The 17314-nt window shown below is 59.3% G+C and overlaps 2 protein-coding genes and 2 non-coding genes across 8 annotated transcripts in view; 1 reads left to right on the top strand and 3 right to left on the bottom strand.

The window, feature by feature from the left end:
• The first annotated feature begins 3903 nt into the window (after nucleotides 1-3903).
• The window catches only part of EIF3G (eukaryotic translation initiation factor 3 subunit G), a 767140-nt gene continuing 753729 nt past the window's right edge, over nucleotides 3904-17314 (top strand). For 4 of the 5 annotated variants that reach the window (XM_049642453.1, XM_049642455.1, XM_049642452.1 and 1 more), the window contains exons 1-11: nucleotides 3904-3992; nucleotides 4128-4174; nucleotides 4641-4724; nucleotides 4830-4918; nucleotides 5068-5127; nucleotides 5966-6070; nucleotides 6164-6353; nucleotides 7112-7219; nucleotides 7322-7458; nucleotides 7535-7641; nucleotides 7942-7977. In XM_049642453.1, coding sequence (XP_049498410.1) covers nucleotides 3973-3992; nucleotides 4128-4174; nucleotides 4641-4724; nucleotides 4830-4918; nucleotides 5068-5127; nucleotides 5966-6070; nucleotides 6164-6353; nucleotides 7112-7219; nucleotides 7322-7458; nucleotides 7535-7641; nucleotides 7942-7957 — 963 coding nt within the window. In that variant the 5' untranslated portion in view covers nucleotides 3904-3972 and the 3' untranslated portion in view covers nucleotides 7958-7977. Of the gene's footprint in view, nucleotides 3993-4127; nucleotides 4175-4640; nucleotides 4725-4829; nucleotides 4919-5067; nucleotides 5128-5965; nucleotides 6071-6163; nucleotides 6354-7111; nucleotides 7220-7321; nucleotides 7459-7534; nucleotides 7642-7941; nucleotides 8052-17314 lie in introns of those variants that run through there. The other variant, XM_049642450.1, reaches the window with a different exon arrangement.
• Nucleotides 7812-17282, bottom strand: P2RY11 (purinergic receptor P2Y11). Its single transcript, XM_049642493.1, is given in 15 exon segments — nucleotides 7812-9388; nucleotides 11483-11569; nucleotides 11652-11812; nucleotides 11889-12018; nucleotides 12129-12207; nucleotides 12319-12442; nucleotides 12542-12649; nucleotides 12852-12928; nucleotides 13587-13757; nucleotides 13862-13912; nucleotides 14114-14215; nucleotides 14706-14876; nucleotides 14999-15181; nucleotides 16817-16939; nucleotides 17133-17282. Coding segments are annotated over 15 exon segments (2736 nt in total). The 5' UTR covers nucleotides 17178-17282; the 3' UTR covers nucleotides 7812-8264.
• On the bottom strand, nucleotides 12724-12803 carry LOC125931168 (small nucleolar RNA U105B). The gene has a single exon (XR_007460418.1). It is a non-coding gene; the product is annotated as a small nucleolar RNA U105B (small nucleolar RNA).
• On the bottom strand, nucleotides 13980-14066 carry LOC125931162 (small nucleolar RNA SNORD105). The gene has a single exon (XR_007460412.1). It is a non-coding gene; the product is annotated as a small nucleolar RNA SNORD105 (small nucleolar RNA).

The raw sequence follows: 17314 nt of genomic DNA, 5'->3' as shown, positions 1-17314 counted from the left end.
TCGAGATCATTCAGAGGGGCGCTCAGGCCTTCCTTGTGGCACGAACTGTATTTAGTACGCAGGTGGTGCCCGCCGGCGAGGGCAGTTAATAGATGCAGGGGAGAGAATGGAGGACTCGGCCAAGAGTCATGGCTGGGCTTGGGGGTCTTCTTCCTGTGACTGAACCTTGCTTTGTTCCCCTCTGGATTTCATTAAGGTGTGGAGATCTTACAAGCGCGGCTGAATTACTTTTTTTTTTTTTTAACGTTCATTTATTATTTTTGAGACAGAGGGCGACAGAGCATGAGCAGGGGAGGGGCAGAGAGAGAGGGAGACACGGAATCCGAAACGGGCTCCAGGCTCCGTCCGAGCCGTCAGCACGGAGCCCGACGCGGGGCTCGAACCCGCGAACAGCGGGATCGGGACCTGAGCCGAAGTCGGGCGCTTCACCGACCGAGCCACCCAGGCGCCCCCTCAGCTGAATTACTTTTCACGCGTGTGCCTGCCCGTGTCATCACCCCTGCTCAGGTGGACGTGCCTGAGCACCCCTCCCTCCCACCCCAGGGAGGATGCCTGGCACCCCTCCCTCCGCCCTCAGAGAGCCTCTCAGTTCTGACTTCAGGTGGTGGTTTGAGGATTTCACACAAGTGCCGTCGCGTGGCGCCACTTCCTTTGTGTCTCTGATGCGGATTCACGTCACCGTGGGTGTCAGTTTGCTCCTTTATGGCTACATTGTGCCCGCTGTAGCGAAGCACGCGGTTGCCTCTGGCTGCCCGTTCATCTGCCGATGGACTTTTGACGTGTATTATGGGCTCCGTCGTGTGCCCCCAAAACTCGTGTTTCAGCCCTGACCCCTAGGACCTCAGGATGTGAGTGTCTTTGGAGATGAGGCCTTTACAGAAATAATGGAGTTAAAATGAGGTCATTAAGGTGGATCCTACTCCAATATAAGGACCATGTGATGACACAGGGAGAAGATGGCCGTCCCCAAGCCGAGGAGAGAGGCTTCGGGAGGAACCAGCCTGCCCGACGCCTTGACCTTGGACTTCCAGCCTGCAGGAATGCCCTTGACCCCCAGCCTGTGGTGCCTTTGTGGGGGTAGCCGTAGCCCACGAAGCCGAGCGGTGCCCAGCTTTTAGCCATGGTGAATAAAGCGGCTACGGACGTTCGTGTGCACATTCTAACACGCGGGTCCTTGTGGACGTGCGTCTGTTTCGTATGGAAAATACCAAGAAGTGGAATTCGGTCTACACGGGGAGATCTAGCGAATCGCCCCGAAGCTGCCGCGGAATCCCCGGAGGGTGCATTCCGTGTGTGCGTGTCCTCACCCCCCTCCTCGTGCGCTTCGCACAGCTGGTTTGCTGCTGTCCTGTGGGGATTCTGGGCGTGGGAAGCATGTCGGTGCTACAAGGGAGAGCTGGAGGAGAGGGACTCGGGGGCTTTTTTTGTTACCATCCACCCTCGGACTCCAGCTTCTCCCTACGTCCCTGTGCTCCCTCGGGGCCTCTTATTTTTCCTTGGGAGATACCTGACTTTTTGTGAAAGTGATACATGATGTTTGAGAAAAAGCATTTCGCTTATTTAAAAAAAAAATATTTTTTCGGTGTTTATTTTTGAGAGAGAGAGACAGAGTGAGTGGGGGAGGGACAGAGAGAGAGGGAACCACAGAATCCGAAGCAGGCTCCAGGCTCTGAGCTGTCAGCACAGAGCCTGATGTGGGGCTTAACTCGTGGACCGTGAGATCGTGACCTGAGCCGAAGTCGGACGCTTAACCGACCGAGCCACCCAGGCGCCCCAAGAACTATTCCGGGGCGCCTGTGTGGCTCAGTCGATTAAGTGTCCGACTCTTGATTTCAGCTCAGGTCATGCTCTCATAGTCGCGGGATTGAGTCCCATGTCTGGCTCTGTGCTGGGCATAGAGCCTTCCTAAATTTCCCTTTCCCTCTCCCTCTGTCCCTCCCGTGCTCATGCTCTCTCTCAAAAACAAAACAAAACAGGGGCGCCTGGGTGGCGCAGTCGGTTAAGCGTCCGACTTCAGCCAGGTCACGATCTCGCGGTCCGTGAGTTCGATCCCCGCGTCGGGCTCTGGACTGATGGCTCGGAGCCTGGAGCCTGTTTCCGATTCTGTGTCTCCCTCTCTCTCTGCCCCTCCCCCGTTCATGCTCTGTCTCTCTCTGTCCCAAAAATAAATAAAAAACGTTGAAAAAAAAATTAAAAAACAAAACAAAACAAAACAAAAAAAAACACAAAAAAGCATAAAGTGCATAATTTTATGTGTATACCTTTATTTAAACCAAAATAACGTATACACATGGTAAAAAGTTAACTATAGGAGAAAAGTCCAAACAAAAACAAGCTTTCCTCCCCTGATGCCTTCCTCTTGAAGCATCCCTCAGACACAGTTTGATATTCCTTTTCGGAAAATAGTTCGCGTGTGTCTACCTATATGTGCTACTAAACATTTACACGAATGGGTCCCTATATCATCTGCCATTTTACATCTTGCTCCCTCCTCGTGTCTTGGAGATTTTTTTTTTTTAAAGCCACAAATCGGGAGTGCCTGGCTGCCTCGGTCAGTAGAGCATGCGGCTCTTGGTCTCGGGGTCATGAGTTCGAGCCCCATGTTGGGGGCAGAGATTACTTAGATAAACTTTAAACATAACCACAAATGGATCCGGTTCTTTGAAGACTGCAGGGCATTACACAGATTGTGGCATAATATACTGTAATCTATTTAACCTATGAGCAGACAGATAGCATTTCCAGTTTTTTCTATCACGAACGAGACTGCACATGTATCTAATTTTTACATCTTCACATGCATTTACAAGTTTTCTCACAGGTTGAATGACTTGCTTGCTCTAAAGAAACACATGTGGGTGAGATGGATGAAGGTGATTGAGAGGTAGAAAGTTCCAGTTTTAAAGAAACCAAGTCGTGGTGGTGAACACATAAGGAAGGCAGTCAATAATATTGGAATAACGTGGTATGATGACAGATGGTGACTGCACTTCTTGTGAATGCTGCATGATTTGTGCAATTGTCAAATCGCTATCATGCACACCTAAAACTGATAGAATATTGTGTAGCTCTATGCCACCATAAAACAAAATACACATATGTTCATTTCAAGTTTTAGTGGATGTTGTCTGTCGAATTTCCACCCAGAAAGTTTGCATTGGGGCGCCTGGGTGGCTCAGTTGGTTGAGCATCTGATTCTTGATTCCGGCTCGGGTCATGGTCCCAGAGTCGTAGGATAGAGCCCCGAGTTGGGCTATGGGCTGACATCATGGAGCCTGCTTGGGATTCTCTCTCTCCTCTCTCTCTCTCTCTGCCCCTCCCCTGCTCACTCTTGCTCTCTCTCTGTCTCTCTCTCTCACAATAAATAAACTTAAAAAAAAAAAAAAGACCTTGTCTAGAAGAGTTGGTTTTGGAGGGCCACAAGCCATTGTAATACCTAAGGCCAAGAATTATTGTTGGCCCCCTTGGGAGCCATGTGGCTCCCACTGAGAATAATACTCTAAAGGGAGAGTTGGGCAATAAACAAATAAGTGGAAAAGGTCACATCGGAGAGCCAAGAATGTTAGGAGGGAGAATGAAATGGAAAAGGAGGGAGAGAACATCTTGATCATTGGGATCAGGAAAACTCTTCCCAGACTTAGGAAGACCAGCCTTGATTTCTTCAGCGGCAAAACGAAAATGATAATTTCCTCCTCACGGTGCCTGGCCTACAGTAAGCTCTCAGTAAGTGAGCTTTATAGTTATTACGTTTTTTAAAAACTTTTCTCAAAGGTAAACGGATCGCTCCTCCGCTCAGACTGGGGGCCCGCGCCCAGCGGCTCACCCAGCCGGCATCTCCACCTCCGTCCGTAGAGGGCGCTGTGGGCGCTGTGGGCGCTGCGGCCGGGCCGCTCTAGGCGGCACGGGAAGTCTCGTGCTCCCTTCACTTCCGGTCTCTGGCCCGGGATTGGGCTGCGTGGAGAGGCTCGTGAAATGCCGACTGGAGACTTTGAGTGAGTCGGGGGTCCCGGAGCGAACCCTGGGAGGGGGGTTGGGGGGCCTAGGGAGCACCATGGGGCCTGGGTACGTCGAGGCGGCGTGGGCCTGGCCTCGCTGACCCAGCCCTCCCCTCCGCAAACTTCTTGCAGTTCGAAGCCCAGCTGGGCCGACCAGGTGGAGGAGGAGGGCGAGGACGGTGAGTATGCCCGGTCGTCCCCGGTCACCCCAGCCAGCCCCCGGGCCGGTCGCTGCCGCCTGCTCCGACCCTGCCACCGCGGTCTGATCCCGTAGGCCCCATCGCGGCGGCCTCCGTCCCGCGCCGTCCTCCGGGCCAGCCTATCGCCAGCTCCCGACGATCGCTGGCCCGGCCCTCCTCCCGTGCCACCGCCCAGCCCTCGTAGCTGCTCCGGGGAGGAAGTTGTAGCCGCCCGCCTCCTGGCTCCGTGGGCTGCCCCCGCTTCCATCCTTGCCGTTGCTCGAGGTTACTCCAGCCAGCCCCACGTCCGGGCACGGCTGTCCCGGGGCAGTTCTTCGCCAGCGCCCAGCCCTTGTCCCGCCTTCCCGGGCTCCTGGTGTGGGCCTCCCCCCAAAGGGCCCTTCATTTTGTCTCGGGCGCCCCCGCTCCTCCAGCTCACCCTTCCTTCCCACGCTGCCTTTTGTAGACAAATGTGTCACCAGCGAGCTCCTCAAGGGCATCCCTCTGGCCACTGGCGACACCAGCCCGGAACCCGAGTTAGTGCCCGGAGGTGAGTGGCGACCTCTGCCCCATTCGGGGCTGCCTCTCCCCAGCGGCATTCCCTCCTGGTCCCCATTCCCCGGGGCGCAGCTCCCTCACCTCTCCTCTCTCCCAGCTCCGCTGCCGCCTCCCAAGGAGGTCATCAATGGAAACATCAAGACGGTGACGGAGTACAAGATAGACGAGGACGGCAAGAAGTTCAAGGTGAGGCTGGAGAAGGAGGTGGGTGCCCTTGCTCTTGGGGGCACTTGCGCCGGGAGGGGACGGCGTGTGTGTGTTGGGTGGGTTGGGCTGGCTGGCTCCAGGTGCCTCAGAGACACGGGAAGTCCGAGCCTCTCCCCTCCCGTCCACAGATCGTTCGTACCTTCAGAATTGAGACTCGGAAGGCCTCAAAGGCTGTTGCGAGGAGGAAGGTGAGACCCTGCTCCTGTCTCGGGGGCTCGCCCAGGGCTGGCTCAGAGGAATTAGGAACCCCTTTTTTCTGGTGCCTTTAGTTTTAGGCACCTATTGTGTTGGAGCACGGCTGAGGTCCGGGGTGTGTGTTGTGCTGGGGCACTGAAAAGTCAGTGGGGTTAGATTCTCAGTCCTCTCAGCTTGTCCGCCAGGAGGAACGGAGCCAAGCCCTCCCCTGAGGCGGTCACAGCAGTTCCTGATCGACTGGGCTGCACGCCTGGGGAAGAAGTAACGATAAATACGTTTGGCACAACTTTCTATGCCCTTTCTCTGTGCCAGACCCCGTGCCAAGTGCTCTGCGGGAAGTGTTCTCTCATCGGATCCCCCTAGCAACCCTGGGCGGCGGGGAGCATTTGTGGTCCCCGTCTTCTAGGGGAGGAGGCCGAGGCCTAGCTTGTTTAACTAGCTCAAGTCCCCTCATGGTCTGGGTGACCCCTGCACACCCCTGAGCATCGCTTCCTGTGGGAGCCGGCCCACCTACTGTCACGGGTCCCCGGGAATGGTTGGCTGTGTGGCTGCGTGGCTGCTTCCTGCCGGGCCTTGGCTCTCTCATCTAGAACTTGGGGCTGAGAGCTGTCCCTACCTGCCTCCTGGAGCCGGAATGAGGTTGAGGCCCGGCACATGCCAGGAGTGGTAGACACTAGGAGACAGGAACTGTCATTGTCACCGCTCGGGGGGGGGACTTTGGGGGAGGGAGAAGAATGTGGTTCAGGCCCCGACAGGCTGCTGTGGTCTGGGATGTCAGCGAAGGGGGTCCCACGTGGCCTTAACCTGTCCCTCGTCCCGCCCCGAGCCCAGAACTGGAAGAAGTTTGGGAACTCAGAGTTTGACCCACCGGGGCCCAACGTGGCCACCACCACAGTCAGTGACGATGTGTCCATGACGTTCATCACTAGCAAAGAGGTGAGTGGGGCAACAGGGCAGGGCCAGTGGCCGTGATGGTGGTGGCTGGGGTGTGGCAGTCCCGCTCTGAGCGTCCCCTGACTGCCCGCCTAGGATCTTAACTGCCAGGAAGAGGAGGACCCAATGAACAAGCTCAAGGGCCAGAAGATTGTGTCCTGCCGCATCTGCAAGGGTGACCACTGGACTACCCGCTGTCCCTACAAGGACACTCTGGGGCCTATGCAGAAGGAGTTGGCGGAGCAGCTGGGCCTGTCCACCGGCGAGAAGGAGAAGCTGCCTGGAGGTAGGAGAAGCTGCCTGGAGGTGCCCGGGCCTGGGGATGCGGCTTGGCGGTCCGTGGGGCGGGGGTGGGGAGGACCGCGTGCACCTCCGGGAGGGTCCTTGGTCTTCACCTGCCGTCTGGGGACGGGGCCACCCCCCTCGCCAGTTGTCCTGTCACGTCAGCACCGCGAGGCTGGCTGCGGCCTGGGTGTGCGTGAGAGAGCGTGGCTGGGTTGGTGACTGCTGGTGATGTTGCGCATCCTTTCTCGTTGGGGCTGGCAGACCGTTGCTTTCCACGGCCGTGTCTACACCGCACATGCTTGAGACTTGCCAGCTGTGGTTCTGTTGTGGACTCGAGTGTGCCATGTCTGCCACAGACACGACCACGGCTCTGCATGTGTGTGTGTGTGTGTGTGTGTGTGTGTGTCTGTGTCTGGACAGTTCTACACCTGTGACTTGATATGCAGCATACGTGGCACTTGCCTGAGTGTGTGGGACCTGGGGACTGTCCCTGCCGTGTTCCTGTGTGTTGTGAAGCTGAGCGGTCCTCTGGCCCTCAGCTAAGATTGCCTTGGGTTGCATCAGCGTCTGTGGCTTCTTCGGACTTCCTGGATGTGACCTTTATGTCCATGTGGCCATGGGGCCTGAGAACCGGCCAGACGCATGCAGTTTGATAGACGGTGCCCGGCCCGGCTTGGGGCCAGAGCTTCCAGCATCCTGGGGCGGGCCTGTCCCTCATCTGCGCCGAGTGGAGCCTGACCCAACTGCTTTGGCCTCCAGAGCTGGAGCCGGTGCAGGCCGCCCAGAACAAGACGGGGAAGTACGTGCCCCCGAGCCTGCGGGACGGGGCCAGCCGCCGCGGGGAGTCTATGCAGCCCAACCGCAGAGGTGAGCCGGCGAGAGGGCGCCTCCCGTTCCCCCGTGACGATCCTTCTTCCGGGGCCTGGTGAGGGCTGTTCTCTTACCAGCTGTCTCTCCTTGCCTGTCCAGCTGACGACAACGCCACCATCCGTGTCACCAACCTGTCCGAGGACACTCGCGAGACTGACCTGCAGGAACTCTTCAGGCCCTTTGGCTCCATATCTCGCATCTACTTGGCGAAGGACAAGACCACTGGCCAGTCCAAGGTGGGCTGGTGGCTGTGGGGGTTGGGGAAGGGGTCGCCTGGCCTGGTCGTGCCCCTGACTCTGCCCCCCCCGCCAGGGCTTTGCCTTCATCAGCTTCCACCGCCGTGAGGATGCCGCACGCGCCATCGCCGGGGTGTCTGGCTTTGGATACGACCACCTCATCCTCAATGTCGAGTGGGCCAAGTAAGACCACTGCTGCACCCCTGCCTCCCGCCCCCTTGTCACAGGCAACACTCAGGCAGACCGTAGGCCCTGCGCCAGTTTAATAGCCACCAAGCTTGTTCCGAGGGACGGGTCATTTACTGTCCTTTTCTTAAGGAGGCCCCACTGCTCCTTGCACCTTGTGCACCCTGCCCCCCCCCCCCCCCCCCCCATTGCCACAGAGGCCCCAGTTAGTTGTATGTAGCAAGGAGTCTTGGAATTCCCTTTGGGATCTGAACTCCACCCCCACAGGCTGTTCTCACCACCCGTTTCTCTCTACAGGCCGTCAACCAACTAAGCCAGCAGCCACCCGGCCCCGGCCCCCAGGGCCCCCACGGAAGGCAGCTCCTCCGAGCGCGGGGCTCCCGGCAATAAAGAGGTTGCGGTTGTCACGTGCTGTCTTGTTTATTCACCTTGTCTAGTCACCTGCTCTGTGGCTAGTGGGGGCCAGCCCTCTCGGGGATCAGGGCTTCAGGCAGAAGTTCCTGCCCTCCCTGGCCTGGGCACCCCCAGTCCCCCATCAGGTCTTTCTGTAGACCACGGAGGAAGTAGTGGTTTGGGGCCTGCCATGCTCTCAGATGGATTCCAGGGCAGGCGGCAGCGGCTCAAAATAGGCCAGGTCGTCGGCTCAGCTCGGGGGACTAAGACCCTGAAGTTTTGGGAGTGGCTGTGACATTGAGGGGCAGGACTTGGCCGGAGCTCCTGGCGTCCTCGGGGGGTTGGCTCTCCCCGCAGCCGAGGCAGCTTCCTGGACCGGGGCGGCAGCCGAGGCTGGGTGCCACAGCCATGTAAAGCAGAGGGTGGATGCAGATGGCCACGGGCATGAGGCCCCGCATCACCTGGTGGCTCACGTAGGTCCTCCAATCCAGCGCCGCCTCGGCCTCAGCCGAGTTAGCGAAGCCCGGGCAGCGGGCTCTCCAGTGCTGCCGGGCGGACACGTTGAGCACCAGCGTCACGTAGTAGGGCACGTAGGAGCCGGCGTAGAGGGCCATGCCGCTGGCCACCAGCACCGCCACACGCAGCTTCTCGGCCGCCGTCGTGCCATGGCTGCGCAGCACCGCCCACCCGAGGGCGCCGTAGGCCGTCAGGGTGAGCAACAGCGGCAGGCCGCAGCCCGCCGTGGCCAGCGCCAGGCTGTAGGCTCTGTAGGCCTCGAGGCGCTGGTCCGCCGTCCCCAGGCACTTGGTGCAGGCCCCCGGCCTGGCCACAGAGCAGTCCCCTTCCTGCTGCGGCCGCTTCAGGTGGGAGAAGCCGAGCGTGGGCGCGGCCAGCACGGCTGCCAGCACCCAGCCGGCAGCGCTGACGGCCCAGGCGTGCTTGGCGCGCAGGCTGCTGCGGGTGAAGAAGGGGTGGACGATGCCCAGGTAGCGGTTTAGGCTGATGCAGGTGATGAAGAGGACGCTGCCCAGCAGGTTGCAGGTGAAGAGGAAGCGCTCCAGGCGGCACGCCAGCTCCCCGTACTGCCAGTTTTTGGGGGGGTAGAGGTAGGCGGCCAGCGGGAGCAGCGTCAGGGCGTAGAGCAGGTCGCTGACGGCCAGCTGTGCCGAGAAGACCACAGCCGGGTGCCACGGGCGCCGCTCCCGCGTGCCGAAGCGGTATAAGGCAAAGCCGTTGCTGGCTGCGGCCACCAGGAACTCAACCACCAGCACGGGCCACAGAAAGTCTTCCTGGAAACGACTGAGGACGCGATCGGCGGCGGCCGAGAAGTTGGTCGGGCAGGGTATGGCACCTGTGGGCAGATGGTGTCACCAAGTGAGCGCCGTCCCTCCTCGCGTGGCTTTTGAGGCCTTCAGAGCCCAGTCCTTCAGATCACATACCACGTGGCGGGCTGCACCAGCCCTCTGGGGACACACTTTCTCGGAGTCCTTCCCATGCCCAGGAGGGGACACCAGCCACAGCAACTTCTTACGGAGGAAATCGGGCCCAGAAACATCAGAAGCCCGAGTCCTTTCAGGTGATATCTACTAGGCTAGCTCTGGGTCCTGAATTCCAGAACTAGGTAGTCACTGCCTTCACGTGACAGCCAAAAGCCAGCAATGACAATCCACAACCACCAGGCCTGCGTGGAGGAGGGGGAGTCCGGGGGAGTCCCCAACCCCATCGTAGCCCTCCCAAATCCATCAAGCCTTGCTGCCTCCACCTTCAGAGTCGGTCACTTTCTCAGTGCCAGAGGCACTGGCCTCCCAGCTCCCAACGACCTCCGTACGTGTTCCCCCCACGGCCTCCAGAGGGCACCCAAAGACACCCGAATCAGGCGGCTTTCACCTTTGAGGCTCCCTCCTCACTGGGAGGAAAAGGCAGTGCTCACCTCTGCCACCGAGGGGCCCCAGGAGCAAACCTCCGTCCAGCTGCTCCCTCTCATCTCCCTGTGACTCATTCCCTGTGTCTTTCCCACACTAGCTTTGCTTTTTTCTTCCCACACTGGCTTTCTGACTATTCCTTAAGGCACATTCCACCTCAGGGCCTTTGCACTGATTCTCTCTTCCTGAGCCACCAGTGCCCCCACTCACCTCCTGGTCTTTAACCCTGAGAGGTTTTTTTTTGAGAGGCATATTCTGACCCTCTAATATCACAACTGCACCCTGTCCCCCTTATTTCTGCAAATCCTGTGCTTCCATGTGACCACTGTTGAGAGGAAAAAAAACAAAAAACAAAAAACAAAACAAAACCAAACCCAACCCAGAAGACCTCTCCTGAGGGCAGGGAGTGCCCCACAACTGGCTTCCCAGAGCCGAGAACAAGGCCTGGGACACAGCAGCGTGGACCAGAACAGAGATCTGGAATGTACCCAACTTAGCCTCAGCTTTGGGTGCACGGCCTGCTCCCAGTCTGTCCAGCAGGCTGGCCACGAGCTCCGTGCAAGGTGCCAGCGGCCCTCCCTCCCCCACGCGACTGCTTCCCCAACCATGCTTCTGCCTCCTCGTCCCATCTCCGCCCCGGGAGGAAGTCCCTGTCCGGACGTGATTAAGTCCCTCCCGTCTGCCTCCCAGGAGCTGGCCACCCCCAGCCTCGGTCCTGGGCAGCGCCGCAGGGGCCAGGACCCTCACCTGATGTGGCGGCAGCCATGGCCCACGTGCCCTGCCTCCGGGTCCAGCGCCGAAGCCGCGCGCCACCAGGAGCACTGGTGCCGAGCCGAGCCGGTGCCGAGCGAACCAGCGGCGTGCCGGGCCCCTTCCTTCCCAGCAGCCCCACCCTCTTTCTCTCAGCGCTGGCAGCTCAGCTCCGCCCACTGCCAACACCAGCCAGCTCCGCTTCCACCCCCGGCTTCCTTCCTCCTCACACTTTGCCCTCCAGAGCAGCCCAGTCACTGGCTTGCAGGTAACGGGGGCCTGGGGGGTTAGGCCGGGGACAGGCCCAGGACTCCCCGAGGCACCAGACTGAATCTGCCCATTGCCCTCACCTGCAAAACAGTTCCCGCGCGTCCACTGCTCAGGATGTGGGCGCGAACCTAGCCCGGTTCCCAGAAGCTCCTGGCCCCGAGCGTCGGGGCTTTCTACCACGGGACTCCAGCTCTCCCCATTCCCAATGCAGACGCAAGACTCACGGGAAATCAAGCATTCACCAGCGTGGGAGGTTGGAGAAAACCGCTCCTTTATGAAAGGAAACCGAGGGCTGCCCCTGGAGGCCCAGGTGGAAGCCCAGGGCAAAGGCTCTTGGGCCCCAATTTGGGGCATTCCATCCACTGCACCAGCCTGGCCTCAGACTGCTTTCTTTGGTGGCCGTGCTCGGCCCCGCCTGTGCTCCCAGGCAGCTCCTCTGCGTTCCAGCTTGGCCTGGGCCCGCTGGGGCCTGCCCTTGGCCTTTGGAGGCCTCCGGTCAGCGCCTCGATCTGGCCTCTGCCCCCTTCCTCGCTGCTTCTTGCCCGGGGGCCCGGCAGACCGTCTTCGTTTGGCTGCCTTCGGGAACATGTCTGTGGGGAGAGACCACGTCAAGGCCACCAGGCCACAGGGACGGGCTCAAGGTGCCCAGCTGCACCAACCCCTGCCACATACCCTCATCAGGCTCCTCTCCCACCGCCTGGCGGAAATACTCGGCTTCATCCTCCTCTTCCTCTCGCTGGCCGGTCCCCTCTGGGGGGGCGCCGGGGTCCTCGGCATCGCTATCCCCACTGGCCTCTGCCCGCGCCCGCTTCATGCCTGCCAGGCTCTTCTTCCTGGAGGGAGAGATCATTTAGGGTGGCGGCCTGCACCTGAGACCCTGCCTCACCTGCACGGCCCACGGCCACACACCTGTGTGCCTCCCGCTGCTCCCGCTTGCGCAGGACATTCTGGGCCTGCTGGTCCTGCCTCTGGGCCTTGAGCCGTAGCTTCTCCTCCTTGGCCGCCAGGATGGCCTGAAGCTCCTCTTCAGTCTTGTGCACTGAGCGGGAAGAGATGGGTCACAGAGACCCAGATGTGTCAGTGCACCTCGCGACCCACCCGTGAGGGCCTTGGGCTCCCAGCCCCTTGCTTCCCCAGCCCCGTTCTCACCGAAACTGTGGAACAGCACGTTCCCCTCCCCAACACCCTCCTGGATTTTGATGAGCTGCAGTGTCATCCGGGGCCCGATCTGGAGGGACATGGGGGACGAGTCAGTCCTTCTTCAGGGCCGGGGGAAGTGGGGGGGTACTGCCAGAGGAAGTCACTTCTGACCCTGGGCCTGCCCTGGGCTGGGCCTCACCTCAGTGAGCCGCACGGCGCTCTGCTGGGCCCGCATGTTGCCGCGTCCCGCGACGGCTTGGGGCAGCTCCGTGATGTTGTGCTCCCCATCGGGCTCTGCCTCACTCTCGGACAGCCCGGCGCCCCTGTGCAGAGGACACACTGGTCAGTAGGGGATCCCAGGCCTGGAACGGCTCCGGGGTCTCCGGCGCGGTAGTGATCTCCCCACCCAGTGCCCTCCTCACGTGGCCAATAGCTCGCTGATGTCCTGTAGACGGCTCATGTTGGGGAACTTCTCCTGTAGAAGCTTCTTCATCCCACGACTTGCGCCCACAGGCACGACTTTGATGCTACTGCAAGACCCAGGGTGTGACAAGGGGGGTTAGGGATCCTGAGACTGGAGGTCAGCTCTGCCCCCCTCCCCTTTCCACAGTGCGTCAGGGCGTTTACTTTGAAACTGAGCAATCACAGAGCCTCAGCAGGAGCGCTGTCATCAGCCACACGTGGAAGCCCTGCCTCCTCCCCTCCCCCCCGCCCCTCAACAAGAGTACTCACTAATGACGGAAATCTAGCTCCTGGGAGTCAGGATTGTAGTTGATGAGAAGGCAGCGCTTGATGGTGTTTAGGTTCACCTGGAAGGGAGAGGCGAGGGCACAGCAATATGTCAACTGCCCACGGGCTTCCCTGTGTGCTGGAGCCACAGCAGGCCCTGGCCCTGTTCCAGAAATCTCTCAGCAGGGAGATGTGGCACTGGGGGGGACTAATGGCCTGGCAGGCGCACTGGCTAGAGTTCTTGGTTCTGAGACCCACCGAAGCCGTCCACACCGTGGGTGGACTGCTCCCTGATGATCAGCATCTAACAGGCCTAACCTGAGACCAGCTGGTGCCAGGGATTAGGAACTAGGGCTCTGGAGCCAGACAGCTTAAAAAACCCAGTCCTGCCCTCTGCGTCTAACCTCTGACTAATGACTTCCCCTCTGTCAGTCTGTCTCCCCATCCGTCAACTGGTGTCCCAAGTACCCGGCACGCTGCTCAGGCTGATACTCAATCCCCACTCAAGAAATAAAGGACAATCAGGATCATTCTCCACCTTTCAGAGAGGAAGGAAGCTCACGAGGGAGTCTCTTACCCCAGGGTCATGAACACATGAGGGAGATGTGACCTCAGGAGCCGGAGCGCTCTGCCTCCGCACTGGGAGGCAAGGGCTGAGCAAACAAGCCAAGGGCCTGCATGTGGTACCTACCGTCCGCCCTTCCACCCTCACCTGCCACCGCCCCAGGCCCAGCCCACCTTGTGCACATTGATGGAGGGGAACAGGTTCTGGAACATGGTGGCCATGAGCTTCACATGCATGCCATGGGGGCCGAAGCTGTTGAGCACCAGGAGGGGCGGATGGGCAAACTGCTGCTCGTGCATGCGGTGTCGGCGCAAGGAGGAGACCACGTCGCGCATTAGTGTGTACTGCAGGACGGGGGGAGGAGTGAGGCCTGACGGCCACACATGGCTGGCGCCCTCCCTGAATTCATCCTCCACCCAACATGGCCCTCATTACCTCTGACCCTTACCTTATTGATCCGGAAGGTCAAGGTGGGGCCTCCTGGGAGGCGCATCAGCTTCTACGGGAAAAACGACAAAAGGATTGGTCAGAGTCAAGGTGTCCAGCTAGGCAGCAGGGAGTGGGAACCTCCGCCCCATCTCTTCAGAGCGTTTACTTTGAAGCCAGAATCATGGCAACTCAGAGGCATATGGGTTCATCGTGAGAGTTGGGGGAGGAGGAGGGCAGGGGGAAGATGAGGGGTGTGGATGTGTTAACTCACAAAGTAGATGTTTGTCTCCGTTTTACTCAAGATCAGAAAGTGTGTGACCCCAAGGGGCCCCGCCACTGCCACACAATCCTTCAGAGTGTTTTTCTTTCGTATCTGAGAATTACAAACACAAAATTAAGTATCCTCTCCCCGAGCAAAGGCTATAAGCTGAAGCTCTTATGCCCTTTCTTGCATTTAACCTGTCGCAGAAGAAAGGAGTGGAATGTTCTTGACCTCTGAACCTAACCCGACTTAAATTTGCTCGTTTACTGTGCCTGGCCAATTTTGCAGATGAGCCACCTGGGCCCTGCGACGTTAATTAACTTTCTCCAGGCCTTTGAGAGAACCCAAGTTTCCACTCTAGCTTTGCTAACTCTAGTCCCTTTTTAACCACCAGTCTTAGACATCCAGCCAAAGCGGGTTCATCTGTGCCCCCTCGCAGCTGCCCCACAAAATCCGAAGAGGCAGGGACGATGGTCCCCATAAAGGTCCCCTTCTCCTGCCAGGGAGACTGAAGGCTCGCGCGGTTCTGCGGTTTGGAGCCACCTCCGTAGCGGCGAAGACGGGGCCAAAAGCTGATGGAGGCGGGGTGGGAGGTGCAGACCTGCAGGCGGGTGGCGGTGAGGGGCTCCATGACCCGACGAAGGTCCAGGCTGAGCTGCCGGACGCCGCGACCCGCGCGACCCCGCGCGAACACGAACGAGTGCGGCTGCGCGGCGTAGGCCTCGAGGTTGCGGAGCTGCGCCTGGGCGCGAGCACGCTTCTGGTGACGGGACTGCAGGGGCGAAAGGCGAGCGGTCAGCGCCACGGCCCCCGCAGGGACCCCACCCGCCCTCCACCGGCCCCCCACCAGCCCCCCACCGGCCCTGCCCGCGCCCCCAGGCCGCCGCGCCTCACCCGCCCCGACTGCCCCATGCCGCTAACTCCTCCGCTGGGACGCTTCTGCCGGGTGCTTCCGGCGCCGCGCCGCTCACTTCCGGCGCCGGCGAGGTGACGACGTGAGGCGGAACTGCGCGGTGACGTCACCAGGCGAGCAGAAAGCCACAGAAGGGTTGCTACGGAGACACCTGGTGCTTGTTTCTATGGAAACCGGGCGGGGCCAGTGTCTCAGCGAAGCAGCGCCGGCTTCGGAGAAATAAGTTGTGGGTTCGAATGCTACTTCGGCTCATTTATACCAGCTGGGCGATTTTGACAGCCATTTTATCCACTCTGAGGCTCCTACAAGTATTCTAAAGAGAGGATGGTCCTCATTTCTCCTCTGATCCACTTACTAAGAAAGATGATGCACAATGCTTGGCACAAAGGCACCAGGCACTTGGGGAACAACCAGAGAAATGGGTAGAGCATAGCAATTACGTATATAGGCCCCCAGCTCCTGAGGGCCAGCGGTCTTCCCTGGGGGCCCTGTCTGCGGCGGAGAGATGGAAACTCCACATCACCTTCTGGAAACTTAGGGCAAGGCGGGCGCTTTGTGAATAACTCACCCCCTCCCGGTTTCCGCTCAAAGCCCCAGTCTTGGCCTCAGGCCTCTGGCTTCTTCCCCAGAACCTTGGGGTGGGGAAAAGGGACGCCCCCAACGCCTCTTTCCCTGTCCCATAGGTTTCCTTCCACCATCTGCTTCCCCTCCCCCATTTGCTTCCTCTCTCCTGTCTCTCCTTCCCAATTCTTTCTCCTCTTCCCCTCCTCCGTCTCCCCTTCCCCATCCTTGTCTTCTTCCTATCTCTGTCTCCCTCTGCCCCACTTTGTCTCTGCCGTCAATTGTCTCTTTCATTGCCTTCAAGTTTCCATCTCTCTTATGTCTCTATCCCCATCTCTCTCTTCTCATCCCTCTTCCTGACTCTCCCCGCCCCCCCCCCCCCCCCTCTGTCCATCTCCTCCCATGTCTCTCCCCTTCTCTGTCTCTTGTACTCTCTCTCTCTCTCATCTGTCAGTCCCTCTCTGTGACTTATGAGGTTTCTTCTCTGCTGCCAATGGAGGAAGCTGGAGGGGGCTGCGGGTGGGGGGCCGGGGGGCCCAGTGTGGGGGGGCCCCAGCCCAGGCCTGGAGCCCAGCCTGGCAGCCTCTCTCAGATCTGGGACGACCATTTCCTCTTTCAGCCCGGGAGTCCACTCGGGTTACGAGTTCAGGACAGTAGGAACCAGGCGAAGGAGGCTGCTCCCTGAGAGTGTGTCTGCAGGTCAGTGAGGCCTTTGTGCAGGTGGGAGACCCTAGACCAGGCCTGGGGGGGCTCTATGGGGGTCCCTTTGTACCTCTGAGGAATGACCGCATGTTTTCTGTCCCTGCATGATTTGACCTGAGGATGTGACAGTGTGTACGTGGTAGACAAATGGGAACATGTACACTGTGGTGGGCAAGTGGGCAGGGACCAGGGTTTCACTGTCTACCTGGTTAGCGCCTCTGTGCTTGCCAGTGTGAGACCCCACTCTGCCCACAGGGTATTTTCCTTTAAGTCGTGGTGTGTGTGTGTGTGTGTGTGTGTGTGTGTGTGCGCGTGCGTGTCGCTGCCAGAATCTGTGCTGTTTCCAGTCGTGTCTTTATATGTGCCTGTGCCGGGCAAATCCGCAGACACACACAAAGATTCCATGTCCACCTTTGTGGCTCCGTGCAGTGGTATGTCTCACTGGGGACCCGTGTGTCTTGATTTCTGCCCTGTTGTGGGCACACGGTGTGTGGCAGGGTCAGGGTATATGTGTGTGAGTGCGGGAGCCAAGTTACCTGGGCTGAGTTCCACCATTCTCCAGCTGTGTGGCTGTGGGCAAACCACTCACCCTCCCTCAGGCTCAGTTTTCCCTCTTGTAAAATGAGGCTTCGTAGGAACAAAGGTTGTGAAGGCAAAGGCTAAATGAGATAGAAGGCGTGGATTTTAGAGTCACGCCTGGTGGCAGCAGGTGCCAACATTTCCTGTTGTCTTTCTCTGTGGTGTGTCTGTGTCCTCCTCCTGTCCCCCCCCCCCGCGGCCCCCCGGGCTCACGGAGCCTGCAGCCTCCCACGCTCTGTGCTCTGCTGTGGGGGGAACATCCGGAGCACTGACCTGTGTTATCAGGCCCTGGTGGCCTGGGCAAGGGGGTCTGGCCATTCTTCCTCAGTTCTCATGCAAGAAATGATAAATATTTACAGTTGGAGCTCCTGGTCTCAGCACCACGGCTCTGGTTCCAAGCTCTGGAGGACAGGGGTGGTTACCAAGCCTCCTCCCTCCTGCTCTCCCACCAGCCT

Source organism: Panthera uncia, chromosome A2, assembly GCF_023721935.1.
Source record: "Panthera uncia isolate 11264 chromosome A2, Puncia_PCG_1.0, whole genome shotgun sequence".
NCBI lineage: Eukaryota > Metazoa > Chordata > Mammalia > Carnivora > Felidae > Panthera > Panthera uncia.
Note: the sequence above shows the minus strand (reverse complement) of the source record. Positions and strands in the feature narration are given on the sequence as shown.